Source organism: Triturus cristatus, chromosome 12 (genome assembly GCF_964204655.1).
Source record: "Triturus cristatus chromosome 12, aTriCri1.1, whole genome shotgun sequence".
NCBI lineage: Eukaryota > Metazoa > Chordata > Amphibia > Caudata > Salamandridae > Triturus > Triturus cristatus.
This window is the reverse complement of record NC_140595.1, coordinates 584,508,095-584,524,093: the sequence shown is the minus strand read 5'-3', so window position 1 is coordinate 584,524,093 and position 15,999 is coordinate 584,508,095. Positions and strand designations below refer to the sequence as shown.

Sequence of the window (15,999 nt, the reverse complement as noted above, 5' to 3'; positions counted from 1 at the left end):
TGTGACACTGTGAAGCTATGCCTTGTTGTCGATGTCTTTATAATAAAAAGAGTTATAAAAAAAAAAGACAGCAAGACATCTTCATGCCCACAACCATCATCTCGACAACATCGAGATGTTGATTAAAATAAAAACTACCTTACGGCCTGAATTAACTTCCCCCAGCAAGGTCTCTCCTCTTCCCCCAAGTCACCTGCTGGACCTGGAGGAGTCAGATGATGGGGGCCCTTTTGGAGCAGCTCACAGCCGATCAGAGCTCCAAGTTAAATATCAGGACGATGATGATGATGATGAATAACAACAATAATATTATGGACATTTCTATGCTCATACAAAGTAGAGGCATTATGATCAGCACTATCAGTACTATACTGAGTCCACAGCCCAGATAGGGTGACATTCAGTTGCCTATGTCACTTCTTCAGGATTTACAGGCCATGTCGCAAGATTATAGGAAAAGGTTCCCTGAACCTCTGCAGGGACAACTAGAGGCTCCACCTCAGCCTACCTCCCCTGCAACTACAAGGCCTTTTCCTTCACTAATGACACCCTGGATGACACCTGCTCCTAACATAGCGGTGCCACCAAGAGAAGAGCCATCATCACATATGGCGATCAAGAAGAAGGTGACATTCCAGATCCTCAGCCTCCCCATGAAGAATAGCACAATTACCTCACCCTCACTCCATCATCTCCAGCACCACAGCATGTGGACTCTCCCCCGGAGAAGTTGGAGGTTTTAAATTTAATGGATCAGGCTGCAACAAGGTTTCACCTCCCAATTTCGGTTAGGCAGTCCGACTGCTTCGTATATGATTTTAAGGAGCCATCCCCAGTATAGATTGTGTATGGGATTAGGTGATTAAAATCATGAGGAAACCGGCAATTGTGGCAGCGGTACTTCCTCGTATTGACAAGAAATACAGGGCCTAAGAAGATTTGGCTGCTTGCCTCACAGGACATCCCAATTTGGTTATTTCGCAAGTGGCAGAACGTTGCTCTAAAAATCCTTTACTCTCATATCTATGCCACCTGACAAAGAGGGCAGACGTTTAGACAACATAGGCAAGAGGTTCTCCACCATGTATGCCATCATGGTTCGTGCGGCCAATTCCCTGGAAATATAAGGTCACTATAATAGGCAGATGTGGTCTGACATTGGCGACCTCATTGACTTTGTGCCTGAAGACAAAAAATCAGAGGCAAGAAAGATCTTACAAGAAGGTGAGCGCACTTCATCTGAGATAATAAACTGCACAATGGACATATCCTCCACTGGCTTTTGCCAACTGGCAGGAGCTGCAGTCTTTAGAAGGCAAGGCTGACTCAAGGTAATAACCTTCAGGCCGGAAGTGTAGTCCAAAATCCTGGATTTGGCCCACAATGGGGAAACCCTATTTGGAAAGCACATAGAGCATGCTCTGTTGTCCATCAAGACGGACGCAGACACGGGCAGATCCCTCAGTACTATATACAGAAAGATGCGTTTTCGGGGGGCACGTCAAAGAGGTTTTTCAACCTACAGAGGAGCATATCAGAGCTCTCAACAGTATCAGCCCTTCTACTCACTGTATAGAGCTGCTTGTCAACAACAGCCCTACTGTCAACTGCCCACAACGGCATATACTAAGCAAGGCCCTCAACAGAAGCAACCCAACCAGAGTCAAGACACAGGTCGTAAACAGTGACCTCAGTCAGGTGTCGGCTGCCTCCACTTCTTCCCATCAAGTGGGTGCAAGCTTTACCAACTACCTTCACCATTGGCATCAGATAACTTCAGACAGATGGGTATTGGATCTTGTTAGCTATGGCCATACCCTGGAGTTTATTGAGAGACCGCCAAACAATCCTCCAAGGGGAGCGCACCACCCTCATCTTCACTTACACAAGAAAGGAGCCCTTATCACGCTTGCCAAGGGAGCAATAGAAAAAGTCCTGTTCACCCAGAAAGGCATGGGTTTCTACTCCAGTTTTTTCCTCATCAAAAGGAAAACAGGGGAATGGAGACCCATCCTAGACCTCAGGAAGTCAAACAAATTCTTGTGGAAGCAATCCTTTCTCATGGTCATTCTCTCCAACATCTTGCACCTCCTAAACCAAGGAGACTGTATGACAACTCTGGACTTACAGGATGCATATTTTCACATCCCCATACATCCCACACACCGCAAATATCGCCGCTTCACCGTAGCCGGCACCCATTACCAGTTCACAGTCCTCCCATTCGGCCTCAAGTCAGTTCCCAGCATCTTAACAAAATGCCTTGTCCCTGTAGCAGCCACTCTCAGAAAGCAAGGTCATCAGGTATTCCCATACATGGACGACTGCTGCTAAAAGCTCCAACACTATTGCAAGGGTCCAAAGCTACAAAACCTTGCCTCACATTGTTTCGCAAACTGTCTCACTGTGAATCATCAGAAGTCAACATCTATTCCAAAACAGAGGATAATGTTTCTAGGCTCCATCCTGGATCAAATCCAAAACATGGCTTTCCTCTCTCAAGACAGACACTAAAGGCTAGAAAATCTGACTATCAAACTCTCCAGAAATAAGTCTGTATCAGTGCATCGGTACAAGTCTCTGCTAGGCATGATGTCCTCCACAATCAATCAAGTCCCTCTTGCATGCCTGAAAATGAGACCATTACAACAGGCGCTACAAAACCAGTAGATTTAGACAGAAGGGTAATTCAAGGACCTGATAAACATACCCCCAAGGATGGTGGAAACACTAGCGTGGTGGTCTGAGATCTCTCATCTCTCGAAGGGCCTCACCTTTTTGTCTCTAATACCCGACTTCATCAAAACTACAGATGCCTCTCTGAAAGGCTGGTGTGGCTACCTGCAGGACCTGCAAATTCAAGGGAAGTGGTCTACACTCCAGAAGACCATGCATATCAACCAACTAGAGCTGAAAGCCATCTTTCTCACCCTACAAGCTTTCCTACCAAGGATAGCAGGATCTTTGGTGCTGGTGTGTACAGACAATACGACCAACATGCATTATGTCAAGAAGCAACTGGGTACAAGATCGTTAATGCTTTCACAGGTAGGCCAAGAGCTTTGGAGCTGGCTCTCAACTCACAAGATCTCTCTGAGGGCCGAGCATGTATCCGGAACAAAACAACACCATGCAGACACACTCAGCCGAGCGAAGGACAGATGTCACATGTGGGAACTGGATCAGTCAGAGCGGAACAGAATTTTCTCACTATGGGGAAAGCCAGCATTGGATCTCTTCATGACAAACAAGAGCACCAAATGCCAGTTCTACTTCAGTCGGTAACCCGCTCCCATGGACGTGGAGAATGCCTTTTTGATCAGATGGTCTAGGATCTATGCATACGCTTTCCCCCCCTTCCCTCTCATACTGAAGGTGCTCAACAGGATGAAAGTGAAACGCTGTCGCATCATCCTGATTGCTACCAAGTGGCCCAGGCAACACTGGTTCATGTAGTTTTTGTTGCTGTTGGAGTCTGATCCAATTTAACTATGGACAAAGCAAGTTCTATTGACGATAAACCAGGGCCAAGTGCTACTTCCGGACTCAGCCTCTCTCCACTTATAGTCATGGCTCCTGAATACCGCGAGTTTGAAATTTAAAATATTCCTCAGGACTGCAGGGATATTCTTTCAACAGCAAGAGCGGAAGCAACCATCAAAACATAAAAGCTAAAATGTAAACAGTTCTGTTTATGGTGTCAGCAATCCAACCTGCATTCGTTAGAGGCTTCACCTGAGCAGATTCTGCCTTATCGTCTTTCGCTTGCTTGATCAGGCTTAGTGCATGCCTCTATCAAGGTATATATCACTGCAATATCTAGATATAGATACTTGTTGTATCTTCCCTCTTTTACTCCCACCTTGGTACCTTCCGTCCACCCCCTCCTTCCCACTTACCTTGGTATCACCTGGAGCTCACCTTGGAATGTTCACATACCGCTTGTCATAGAGAGCGGATGGCCTGAATAAAGTGGCAGTTATTCTTCACTCTCTGGTGTCACTTTTGATTATTACACTGGCGACGAACCTGTGAGGGGAGCAGGACAGGTCATCTTCCCTCTTTGTGCTGCTCTCGATAAGTGGAGGACTGTTCAGCTGTGCGTTCTGCTTCAGGATCCAGCCGATCTGAGAACACGAGTGTCTGCCCCGACGTATGGTGGCTTCATATGTGCTTTGCCAGTCAGCACGAACGTTTTCAATTTTGTGCTGCACTTGTACGCCGCTTCTGCTGTGCGAGAGCTTCTCACCACACGTCGGCAACGAGGAAACTCCGTCAGCTGGATTTTGTTTCCGATGCGAATCTTCATCAGCAGCTTCCGATAAGTGAAACTTCTGCATTAATGACAGCTTGCTGGGTCGGAACGAAGATGTGGTTGTCGACGCCTCCTCACGCCCACAAGCGGGCGGAGTAATCGTGTTGTGCTCCGGTCGGACCATAGACGCGGCTGTCGACGCCTCTTCACGCCCATAAGCGGGCGGAGTTATCGTTGTTGCCCCGTAGGGTCCTGGTGCACGCTGCCTGGTTCGGTGATGCTTTTCCTGGATTTCTGCTGCGTTGCGGATGCCGGCTTCGCCCACCAGCGGGCAGTAGTCGCTGCAGCAACCTCAGTGGTATCAGCGCTTCGTTACCAGTATCCTGCCATTGACGAGGCACGCGAAAGTCGGCTGCCTTCGAGTATCCTTACATTTGGGCATGTTTCCTCTCAGATTGCTGTCGATAAAGAGGTTGGTGTAAGGGAAATTTACCTCTTTTGATCCTGCTGGGGGTAGTGTTGCCAAGCAACATTTGTGCAGTTGCATGCAGTTATAAACTGGCCATCTTTGTTTTATTCTGGCATTACTGGAACTTACTTTGAGAAGCGTCAGTGGGAATAACGCTATACTGCATGATATTGCTGGAACTTGTGGTGAATGGCCAAGTTAAATTCACGATTATTTCTGACTGCATTTGGACTATTTTTGGGGCCTGGCATTACAGGAACTCTCACATTAAGTTGTGCATTGGCCATTGCGATACTTCTTTGTTGAAATTTGGATCCTGGAGCTGGTGGATATATACTTTTAATGGTCTTTGCACTGAGTTCTGCCTGCATTGAACACAATTTTAAGAGCTAATCTTCCTGTTTGCCCTGGACTTCCTTGTGTTCTTCATTTATATTTTGGTCAACTCCATTTTTATTACCTATATTTTCAAATCTCCTCTAAAATGGGTACTCCTGGAATATGTCAACCTCCATCATTTTTAAATGAATGTGGGGATCCAGATATCCATTGGAAGGAATGGACTAAGCTTTTTGAGTCCTATTTGATTGCTATGGGTGGAGAAAGGTTTTCTGCTTTATGGAAGCAGCATATTCTCTTGCACAACATTGGAGTTCATGGTCGTAAAGTGTACGAGACTTTCCCAGAACCTGAGTTGGATGAGGAAGATGACCTTGATGTGTATGAAATAACTATGCTAAAGCTAGGTAATCACTTTGGGGATAAAATAAATGTGGTTTTAGAACGTCATAAGTTCTTCTGTAGGTCACAAGGAAAAAATGAATCTGTAAAAAACTACATTGCTGATTTGAGAGGTCTCACTCAAAGGTGTGATTTTGGGGATCTTAATGACTCTTTAATACGTGACCAATTGGTGAGATGCACAAGCAATAGTAAAATTCAAGAGAAATTGTTGTCGAAAAATCCTTCGCTGGAAGAAGCTGTTTCTATAGCCCAGTCTATTGAACACACTGCTAAGTGTATGAAGGAAATAAAAATATCCGAGGAAGTGGTTGCAACTCCAAATAACATTTTTACGAAAGTCAGGAGTAAAGGAGAGTCAAACATAAAGTTCCCAAGAGAACATTCCGACCTCAAATGCTATAGATGTGGGAGTAGCAACCACTTAGCTAACAATCCTATATGCTCTGCTCGCAATGCCCACTGTAAGAAATGTAACAGAAGAGGACATTTAGCTAGAGTGTGCAGGGACAGTGACAGCAACCAAGTTAAAGCCATTAATGAACCCAACGAAGATCAGCTTAGATTTGTGTTCCAAGTAAAGAGTTCCTGTGGCGGTAATTTCTCTGAATACCCAAAATGCTATATTTTAATCAATAACAATTCCATTGAAATGTTTGCAGACTCCTACTCTCCATTTACCCTGTTGAATATGGAAGATTACAGGAAAATCAAAGGGGATCCAGGTTTGCATATTTCTAAACCTGATATCACACCCCATGGGTATACCAAGGACCCCATTCCGCTGGTGGGGATGGTGGAGACACAAATTATTTTCAAAGGGAGATCCACTGTGGGTAAGGTTTACCTCGTCAGCTCAGGTTCAAATCTTCTAGGGTGGCGTCACCAGAGAGAACTTGGCATCATTCTTGACCCCAATAGCAGGGAACAGGTCAACTTGGTCAAAGAAGCTACGGAGGTGTCACCCCTCTGTGACGAATTTCCTCACCTCTTCTCCAATGACCTGGGGTTATTGAAACACTACCAGCATAAAATAAAGATTAGACAAGGGGCAAAACCTGTTGTACATAAAACTCGCCAAGTTCCTTTACTCTTAAGACAGCCATTGAAAGATGAACTTGACAAACTCTGCCACTTAGGCGTCATTCATCCTATAGACGCTTCGGAGTGGTTATCTTCCATCGTCATAGCTTCCAAAGCCAATGGACAAGGCATTCGCCTTTGCATTGATTTACGCAGCTTGAATGAAAACATTTGGATCGAACGGTTTCCCCTTCCTAACATTAATGAAATGCTGAGTACCATGGGTAAGGCTAAGTTTTTTTCTGTCATAGACCTGTCTATGGCCTATTATCAAGTAGATCTTCTCCCGGATTCTAGGCCACTAACGGCATTTTCCACTCCTTTTGGCTCATACATGTTTGGAAGGATGCCCTTTGGCCTTGCCTCGGCGGCTGCTGTCTTCCAAGAAATGATGCAAAGGGTGCTAGAGGGAATTCCGAACAGCATGTGTTTTCAAGATGACGTTTTGGTTTATGGAGCCTATGAAGAGGAACATGACTCCATATTTAGGAAGGTATGTACCAGGCTGTCGAATGCAGGGTTAACCGTGAAAAAAGAAAAATGCAAGATCAAAGTCACGGAAGTGGGTTATTTGGGTCACAATCTTTCTTTTGAAGGGATAAAACCTAAACTTAGCTTAGTTGAAGCAGTGGAAAATGCTCCTTTCCCCACAAACAAGGAGGAGCTTAAATCTTTTTTAGGGTTGGTCGAGTACATGGCCAAGTTCATCCCTAGGTTTTCAGAAAAATGTGAGTCTTTACGTGATCTTCTAAAAAAGAAAAGTGAATTCAAATGGGAAGAAATACACTCAGATTCTGTAACTAACTTAAAAAAAGAAATCATAGGGTCATGTGCACTGGGCCCTTTTGACCACAGGAAGAGAACCATCTTATGTACTGATGCCTCCAACAAAGGCTTAGGGGCCACACTGTCTCAGAAAGGGGAGGGGGGAGAAACTATTATTGCCTTTGCCTCCCGCACCTTAAGCCAACCTGAACGGAACTATTCCGTAATCGAAAGGGAAGCGTTGGCCTGCTACTGGGCCATTAACCATTTCAAGTTTTTCCTTTGGGGCAGTAAATTTACAGTCCGCACGGATCACAAACCCCTAACGCACATCTTTTCATCCAAGAAAGTACTCTGTGAATCACCTAGAATAGCTAAATGTGTTCTAGGGCTAGAGAAATTTAGCTTTAAGGTTGAGTACCTTCCTGGACAGGATAATGTTCTTGCGGACTATTTGTCCAGATCTCCTATAGCAACCAACAGTGAGGCAGACTCTTTGGACACTCCCATTCTTTCGGTTCATCTACCTTCCTTCTCTAAGGAAGAATGGAATATTGAAATGGAGAAGGATTCCAAAATGGAGGCACTAAAAAATCTAATTATAAATGGTTGGCCTGACAAATGTGGTGATGTCATGGACTGTTTAAAGGAATTCTGGGAAGTTAGAAATGAGCTTACCATTTATGAAAACAAAATTTACCACAATACCAAAATTGTACCACCTGAGGCCCTAAGAGACCGAATAATAGACCTTGCCCACGAAGGCCACTTAGGGAGAAGCTTCACTAAAAGTAAAGTGAGGAACAGTTTTTGGTTCCCAAAAATGGATTCAAGGGTAGAATTAAAGGTAAAGGACTGCTATAACTGTGCCAAAAGTGACAAAATAAAGACCTTACATAAAGTTCCCCTTTCCCCAGTGGAGGTACCAGTAATTCCTTGGACTAAACTGGCCATGGACATAATTGGTGCCATGGATGCTTTAGGTCCTCAGAGAAGGTTCATGTTTGTTCTGGTGGACTACACTTCCCACTGGGTCAATGTCAAATTCACCCCTTCCACTACGACCAAGAACCTCATTGTTTTTTTGAAGTCAGTGTTTTCTTTTGAGGGGATTCCATCTATATTAGTGACTGACAATGGGGTACAATTTACATCGGAGGAAATGATAACTTTTTTAAAGAACCTCAACATCAAGCATGAGAAAACAGCTCTTTACTGTCCCAAAGCTAATGGGTTAGTGGAGAGGATGAACCGTATGATTAAAGATCATATTCAACTGGCTATGTCAAATGGGTTCAACGTGGATAATTCCCTGAGAGACTGTTTGTGGGCCTACCACACGGCAACCAGCCTGGTAACTGGCATTTCACCTTTTGTGGTTTTGAGAGGGAGAGAACCTGGCACCAAGCTGCACCCCCTCTGGCTAGATGGGAGGGTAAGACCGTGGTTTATGACAGATCAAAAAGTCAGAATAAAGTTCAGCAACACCAATCCCGCTACAAAGGATGGTATGATAAGAAACATGGTGTCAAGAATTTAAAACTTAATGTCAATGACCTTGTGTCGATAAAGAAACCCACTAGGGCACAAGTGGGACAGAGTAAATTTTTCCTTCCACAAAAGATTATAAACAAGGGGAAAAATGTGGTGGAGTTGGAGGACGGTCATGTATGGAGCGGGGACAGAGTAGCGATGTAATGTTTTATCCTGTATTTTGGTTCTCTGTTATGTTGGGTAAGGAGATGTGTTGTATCTTCCCTCTTTTACTCCCACCTTGGTACCCTCCGTCCACCCCCTCCTTCCCACTTACCTTGGTATCACCTGGAGCTCACCTTGGAATGTTCACATACCGCTTGTCATAGAGAGCGGATGGCCTGAATAAAGTGGCAGTTATTCTTCACTCTCTGGTGTCACTTTTGATTATTACAATACTCTCTCTCCCTATCTATCTCTCTCTCTCTCTCCCTCTCTCTCTCTCTCTCTCTCTCTCTCTCTCTCTCTCTCTCTCTCTCTCTCTCTCTCTCTCGCTCTCTCTTTCTCCCACAAGAATCACCAAACAGTTCATTAAGGGGCTGTTCTGAGTGTTCCCTCCAGTACGAGCGCCTAGCTCAGAGTGGCACTTAAATGTAGTCCTCTCTCAAATTATGAAGCCTCCATTTGAACCCTTGCACAGAGCGGACCTCAAGTTTCTCAAATGGAAGGTAGCTTTGCTGTTGGTACTCAATTCAGCTAGAAGAGTAAGTGAGATTCAGGCTTTCACAACGCATGAGCCCTTCTTACGTTTCACTGATGATTATGTGGTTCTCAGAACTAATCCAAGATTCATTGTTCTTAGCAGTTCTATCTCAATGAACTGATCACACAATGAACTTTTTCCCCAAATCCGACATTACCTGCAGAAAGGTTTCTCTATACATTTGACATTAAAAGATGTCTAAAATTCTACTTACATCATACTAAACAGCTTTGAAAAACTGATCAACTGCTCCTAAGCTACGGACAAACTTGACAGGGTGCTTCAGTCACAAAGGCAGCCATGGCAAGGTGGATTTCCACCACCATACAGTTTTGCCACTTCAAAGCTGGCAAATCACTCACAGTGAAGGCAAGGGTGCACACAACGAGGGCAGTGTCCACTTCGGCTGCCCTATTTGCAGGTGTTCCGCTGGAGAAAATATGTCATGCTGCGACGTGGAAGAGCACCCACACATTCATGCAGCACTATTTCTTAGAATCAGCACAGCCCAATGATGCAGCCGTTAGACAGGCAGTGTTACACAATCTGTTCCAATAAGGTGGACCTCTGTTACCCACCATCATCAGCAAGTACTTATCTTACAAAATGTTTAGCTATAAGAACTGCTTGCTATTCCTATTCAAGCATTTTAATCTATGAAATATCTTATACTGGAGAGAAAATGAGTTACTTACCTGTAACAGCAGTTCGCCAGTGAGAGGCTCCCATTATAGCTCATGATTATTTTATTCCCACTTGTGCTTGAAATTCTGAGGAACTCAGCCTCTCTTGGGAGTTGTTATTGCCTGATTTGTTAAGGTTTTAAGTCTGGTCCTTTTTAAAAAAAGAACATAGATAGGCTATTAAAGTGATCGTTCATTGCCATTATAGCCTATGATAGTGTTTCACACTGCTTTATAATAGTACCGTGGGACTCCCACTTCGACGACGGAGAATGATTCAAGCATGCGAGTCTATGAAAGATACCAATAATGGAGAACTGCAGTTACAGGTAAGTAACTAATTTTCTTATTATGCACTGCATTTACCACAATGCATTTGGGCTAATTGTGTGCTAGTTTGCCAGGCAGTGTGCTCCCTCCTCCTTTTGTGATTGGCTCAGTCAAAAGCACTTACGGTTCTGTTTTGTGACAGTTGGAGTTTATTAACTGTAGACTGCAGCCTCACAGGTATCCAGTCTGTCAGACAGTTGGGAGAGTTGATGTGATAGACTGTGGCCCAACCCTACAGAAATTTTAGCCTGTAGAATTGAGACATAGTCCTGACGTCCTGTATCAAAATCTTATGATTACTCAATCTGCCCCTTCCTGGAATAGTGTTTCCATCCAAAGATGGTTCTCTTATTGAAATGACTGAATTTAAATCTTTTTCTGTCTCTACTATCTGTGTGCGTCTCTGAGTTACTAATAAATCTCTGTTATTCCCATCTCTTGCCTCCCCCCCTCTTCTTCTTTTCCAGTGTTCTCAGCTATCTTAAAGAGAGCGCCTGGCTGGATCGCCTTAGCAAGGCAATCTTCGTGGAGTTTAGCGTTTATAACGCCAACGCTAACCTCTTCTGTGTCACCACGTTAATCCTAGAGACAAATGGCATTGGTAAGTGTGCTGCCAACAACAAAGCCCATCCTGTTCAGCACCTGTTGCGGCGCAGGGGGTGGGGGAGGGAGGTTACATGTCAGTGGGCCCCCATTGATCCCAAAGCTAGTGAATGCCTGTGAGATATGGAAGATCCAGGAGCCTCTCATCACATTCTGCAGGAGGGGCCCATCATTTTGAGTTACACCACTGCACTCTGTCCTAAACATCAGTCTCTCTCATAGAACCCGGCATTTGTAATACTATATGCCTGCGCAAGAGTCCACTTTGTTTTGTGTTGAGAGTCCAGTCTCCACTTTTATTTCTGTGTACACTTCAGGGGCAGTTTGTCCATAGGGACGTGTGTACATTAACAACCTGACTTCCCCACTGCATCACAGCAGTTCATTGGGACCGCCTGAGGCTGTGTCATCTGAACTGTGCATATCAGATTGGCTGGTGTTTTCATTGTGGCCAGCCTGACATGCGCAGTTCAGGCTCCTGCAATCAACAGCTGAAAGGCAGCTAAGAAGCAGAGGCACAGCCTCGTAGGTCTCCGACGGAGGGCTGTGTTTTCCTCCTCCAGTCAATCCTAGCACTGCTCTTATGCTGTTTAACATTGTAAGCAGCAAGAGAGCAGTGATTGGTTTGGCTTGGATGCTATTATCCAAGAGGCAGGAGGAATTTCAGGCGTAATTGCAGCTGAGCCGAACGTGTGCAGTGCTGCAGAAGATCATCTAAGGTAAGTTTATTTTAAAAGGATTTGATGTAATTTTCTATGTGCCCTACCACTTTTAAAATGTAGCAGACTCCACTGGCATATTTAAGTGTAAGTGGTTATCCGCTCCCTCTCATGTACTAGACATGCGCAGCAGTACTGTAACTTCTTGCCGAGGTGAGGTCAGCTGTCTGAACATTTTGCATGGGATCGCAACTCTTAGTACCCGTGTACCTGAATACAACAGCTTAATCCAGAGTTAAATCTGTACATAAATTATTTCTCCTGGTGACAACACATCTTCATGACCACTGAATCAGTATATATTAGGCCTCCTACTTTCTTCTCACATCACTGTTTTTTATATGAACTTTAGTGCTGATATTTCCTTTTGACATACATGCAATATGATGTTGTAATCTGTAAAATGCTAGTAAAGACCTATTTCCCCCCCAAAGTTATCTATATTTCTATTTTATGTTTATTTTGTATATTTAATGTGAAATGTTAAAGAAATATATTTGTATATGTTTATGTTAATATTTAAATTGGGTGCAAAATCAACAATTGATGGACAGAATTCAGAACAATGTCATACATTCACCCCAGTACAGAGATCTGGGCCTAAATCCATCGTTTTTTTGCTCACCATGCCATTCCAGTTTGAACCCAGCCATGTGCAAATCAGTCTTGACCCTGTGCCTCATGGGAACAGTCCAGCCCGAACTGCCAAGCCAGGTCCTCCCTGGACTGGAACCAAGCATCCTAGGACCGATTTTGGGGTTTCACCCCTCTTCAGCCAGGATAGCTTGATTCCAGTGGCATGGAGAGCACGGGACTCACGTCTGAGCATACCCGTCCCACTCGGGGTGACAAATGCAATATTTAAATTAGGTTACATATGTTTGTTGGTTGCATATATTTTTGGGAGATTTTAATTTATTTTACTGTTAATATTTTAGATTAAGGCCCTAATTACGATGTCGATCGGAGTTGCCTCCAACCGACATCGCTGCGGATTGGGAAAAAACCGACCTCAGGTCGGTGGATCTGACCACGCAATAGGGATGCAACTGCAAAACTTCCATTTTTCAATGGGAGCTTGTGGGGCCAGCCAAAACCGCTTGCAGCACAAGCTCCCATTGAAAAATTAAAGTTTTGAAACATCTCTGCACCGTGTGGCAGACACCTCAAGGTGCCTGCCACATGGTGCAGGGATGTTAAGATGGGCACCATAGGTGCCCCCCAGGGCCACATGCGGATGGCCGGGGGGAAGGGGACCCTGCTAGGGGCCCCCAAAGACATTTTCCGACAACAGTTCCATGTCGGTTTGGAACTGCTATCGGGAAGTGGCATCATGATCCAGACCGCGGAAACACTGTCCTTAAGGGATTATGAGGCCTTTCCGACTAGCCCACAAGCTTCTTGAGCCCATCGGAACTGCATCAGATTCCCCGGTGGGTTTAAACTCTCACCGCTGTCATTATAATACGGTAATCGGAGTTTAAATCTACAATGTCGGTCAGAAAGACTCCAACCAGTGGTCAGTGGCTATCCGAATTACATTATAATTAGGCCCTAAAAGTTTTTGAAAATGTGTTTATTGTTATGTATTTCAAACTACATATATAGTGAATAATTAAAATTCAAGGCATTATGCTGTTTACATTTACAGCATGCTGATGCCATATGGTTGAGTGCCCTGCATATATCCCTGTTATGTTCCATATAGGTACTCCAATATAGGCTCAGGTAACAACCTACCCTTTCACCTATATTCTCCCCTACCATTACACTACATAACGGTTCTTGGGACTGACCTTTTACCTAGTTACAGTACTGCTAACAGGATGTGGGCTTTTCCCTGAAAACTAGCCTCATCCATTATGCATGAGGATTGATTGAAACTCAGCAGGACTACCATCTCCTGCATAATAACTATGTATAAGGGTCATTCCTTCTGTCATCCTAAGTCCGACAGGACATAGCAAGGTAGAACCCCTGAGAGTCCCACTTTGGGTATATAAACACCATATCTTGATGAGGTAGTGAGCGGAGAAAAGGACTTCCATGCTGACACACTGACGTGAGACTATGAGGTTCCTGTACACAGACACTCCAGCTCGCAGTGGTCTGACATTCCTTGTGGGTTGTCCATCTCAAGACCAAGACAGGGTCCCACAGTCTCTCACTTCAGGTAATGGGGTTGACTTTATCCTAGAGGTATTCTTGGCTTTACACCTACATACATGCTAGGTACACTTAGGTACATCTAGTTAGGGCCGCATCATAGGAGTACGCTTTTTACTGTCATGTATTTTATATACTTGCCTGTATTCATTGTTTTAGCACGATGGTAGAACTCTACCATCCTTTTACTCTGTTAGTGCTTCTAATCATTTATATTTGTTTCTGTCTAATGGTTGTTTCAGCGCACCTATTTTACACTAGAATGATGCTGGTTCAATAAATGCTTATTGAAAAACGTCCCCACCGTTTATTCTGTGTATCTCTCTGAGACAAAGTGAGCACGAGTGCCTGAGCGAAAAGTATTGCACTGTTTCCACGATCCTGAGGCATCAGGGTTGTCATGTTCGATAGTTGCCTAGAACTATTCTCTCCTTGGTAAGAGGGGTTTCTAGTGGCACTGTGAGCTAGCTGGTATACAGGTGGGGATATCTGGAATCTGGAGTCTAAACACCAATCCCACAGTCTATGTTGTCTAAACGCACAGATCCTGTATAGGTTTATAGGAACTACACGACATGGCGCCTAACGTGGGTTTGGTAATATTTAATGGTCAAGACTGAGTAGTTCAGTCGTGCTATTCTCAGAGACCCCTATTCACATTTCCCCAGAGACATCTGGAGTGGGAAGGCAACTATCCGCCACAGCTGAGTAGGCATATCCTATGTATTGGCTTTAGGTTTATCAAGCTTAAAGGACAAGTTGTTCCTATTGTGCATAAAACCTTATCTCAGTTTCCTTGGAATCTCTTCTTTAAAAAAAAAAAACACAATGGCTGACGAAGACGCTACTGTGCGAGCACCCACGTGCTACAGTTAAGGAAGAAGGAGAGGAAGATGAAATAAACATTTCAGAAAATGTCAGAGCCGCCAACAAGGGCTACACCAGTAGGACAAATTCAGGGATCAACAACTAAAATAACACTATAAACGCAACATGCTGTTATAGATAAAATGTCCACTAGACGTGAGCAAATGCCATTCTGGATAGCTAAAAAAATAACACAGCTGGAGGCAGTATTTCCACACACAAGGTTTCAAGAAAAACACAGAATGCTAAAAATCTGCTTACCAATGGGGATAGCTCCCGGATAGAGGAGTGTACCACATAGGGTACAGTTTTCAGTGCCATATATACCAGAACTCATGGTATCCCTTCATTAGCTGTAATACCAGATATATTAAGACAAATACAGAATGAGTACAGAGCAGAACCTGCTCTGAATTTAGGAATGAAATTATTAGGTAAATTTGCCCAGGTATCAGCTATAATATTAGCAAACATAAAAGGGGAGGCATCAGCAGTGGCAATACGCGAACCCCTGAGGGATTTCACTCCTTTACAACAGGAACGTGAATTACCTAAAATTATCGAAGATACCTAGGCTGAATTAGGTAGAGATAGTTTGGGAGTTAGAGCAACAAAACCTCAACTGATGGGTGGTCCTGAAAAGGATAACACCAAGCAAGCACCGATTCTTCCAAGAAGAAATGGGACAATAACAATAAAAAACAAAAGAATAGAGAGACTATATCTCAATCCAGGGGTGGGTCTCCTCAACAGGAGCCCTCCGAAAGGAGGTACAACATTAGGAATAGAGATAACATTAAACAACCTGACAGGTATCAGGTTACTGATACAAGTTACTCTCGTTCCTTTTAGGGTTTATCAAAAAACTTAGAAAGGGAAGGACGGTCAGAACACAGACAAGAAGAGTGTACGAAGTCCAAAGACACGCAACAAGCTTCCTAATACAGCTCCAAAAAAGAAGAAAAACCAAAATCTCAATTTAAAAAGAAGAAAGTAGCAGGTCTTAAAGTTAGACATGCCCAGAATTCTGAGGACTCAACTCCTGAACGGGGAATGGGCTCTGACGATGCTAGACAGCGCAG

The 15,999-nt window shown here is 44.1% G+C and overlaps 1 protein-coding gene across 1 annotated transcript in view; it reads left to right on the top strand.

Moving 5' to 3' along the window:
• LOC146776319 (polycystin-1-like protein 3) overlaps positions 1 to 15,999 on the top strand; it is a 729,731-nt gene that overhangs the window by 405,441 nt on the left and 308,291 nt on the right. The window contains exon 23 of the mRNA XM_085639623.1: positions 11,030 to 11,163. Coding sequence (XP_085495749.1) covers positions 11,030 to 11,163 — 134 coding nt within the window. The remainder of the gene's footprint in view (positions 1 to 11,029; positions 11,164 to 15,999) is intronic.